This window comes from Lithobates pipiens, unplaced genomic scaffold, assembly GCF_037356315.1.
Source record: "Lithobates pipiens isolate NorthernLeopardFrog02 unplaced genomic scaffold, aLitPip1_a1.2 Scaffold_28, whole genome shotgun sequence".
Classification (NCBI taxonomy): domain Eukaryota; kingdom Metazoa; phylum Chordata; class Amphibia; order Anura; family Ranidae; genus Lithobates; species Lithobates pipiens.
The window spans coordinates 139,238,247-139,239,441 of NW_027507789.1; the positions used below are offsets into that span (position 1 = coordinate 139,238,247).

At 52.3% G+C, this 1,195-nt stretch overlaps 1 protein-coding gene across 1 annotated transcript in view; it reads left to right on the plus strand.

Annotated features, from left to right (window-relative positions):
• The first annotated feature begins 558 nt into the window (after positions 1-558).
• COX11 (cytochrome c oxidase copper chaperone COX11) overlaps positions 559-1,195 on the plus strand; it is a 28,621-nt gene continuing 27,984 nt past the window's right edge. The window contains exon 1 of the mRNA XM_077459613.1: positions 559-827. Coding sequence (XP_077315739.1) covers positions 618-827 — 210 coding nt within the window. The 5' untranslated portion in view covers positions 559-617. The remainder of the gene's footprint in view (positions 828-1,195) is intronic.

The window sequence follows — 1,195 nt, forward strand, 5'->3', positions numbered from 1 at the left end:
ACACACCCCGCCCACCCGCATATGAGGAGACAGGAAATCTCGCGGGACGTGAGGTGGTCGGTGTTTCATAAGCTTTGGCGACCCGTCAGAATCTGTAACGGAAGTGACGTTATACAGTCGCCATCTTGCTACACTCCGCATTCCTCCATAGTAAGAATACACTGAGGAGGGGGAAAGCGGACATATTGTTACACCCACCGGAGTTTTGCATTTTACACTTATTTTTAACAGTAATGTGAGTTTATATAGTGAAATACAGTACTTAGAATTCCGTTTAATTGGTTATATGTTGAATTTTAAAAGCAGCGGCAAGCCTGCTCATCCCATACGTTTGCTAATCTGGCAGAAATTCGCTGCTTTTAAGATTCAACATCTAACAAGTTAGACGGCGTTCTCGGTAGTGTATTTCACCATATAAAATCATTTTACTGTTAAAAATAAGTACGGAATGCAAAACTCCGGTGGGTGTAACAAGATGTCCGCTTTCCCCTTCTCAGTGATTGCTTACTATGGAGATATGCTGGGTGTAGAAAGATGGCGGCGACGGAACGTCACTTCCGTTACAAATTCTGACAGGCCGCCTAGTCTGATGAACTTATGTGACTTCGCAGGGGACAATGCTGTCAGTGTGGAGGTTGGGGTGCAGGAGGAGTCCCGGGCTGGGCCTGCTTCGGTTGTCCTGGAGTTCCCGCGGGTACAGCAAACGGGGGCCGGAGCCGGGATGGAGGACGAGGAATAAAACGGTCCTCACCTATGTCACCGCCACCGTTGTGGGTATGGTGGGGATGTCCTACGCTGCTGTGCCCCTCTACCGACTCTACTGCCAGGTACTCCTTCACTCATCACCATACTAACCCTCTACTGTCAGATACTCCACTCATCACCATACTAACCCTCTACTACTGCCAGGTACTCCTTCACTCATTCATGCTAACCCTCTACTGCCAGGTACTCCTTCACTCATTACCATACTAACCCTCTACTCCTTCGCGCGCCCCCCCCCACTGCTCCTCCTCTACTCCTTCCCAACCCCCCCCCCCCCACTGCTCCTCCTCTACTCCTTCGCGCCCCCCCCCACTGCTCCTCCTCTACTCCTTCGCGCCCCCCCCACTGCTCCTCCCTACTCCTTCGCGCCCCCCCCCACTGCTCCTCCTCTACTCCTTCGCGCCCCCCCCACTGCTCCTCCTCTACTCCT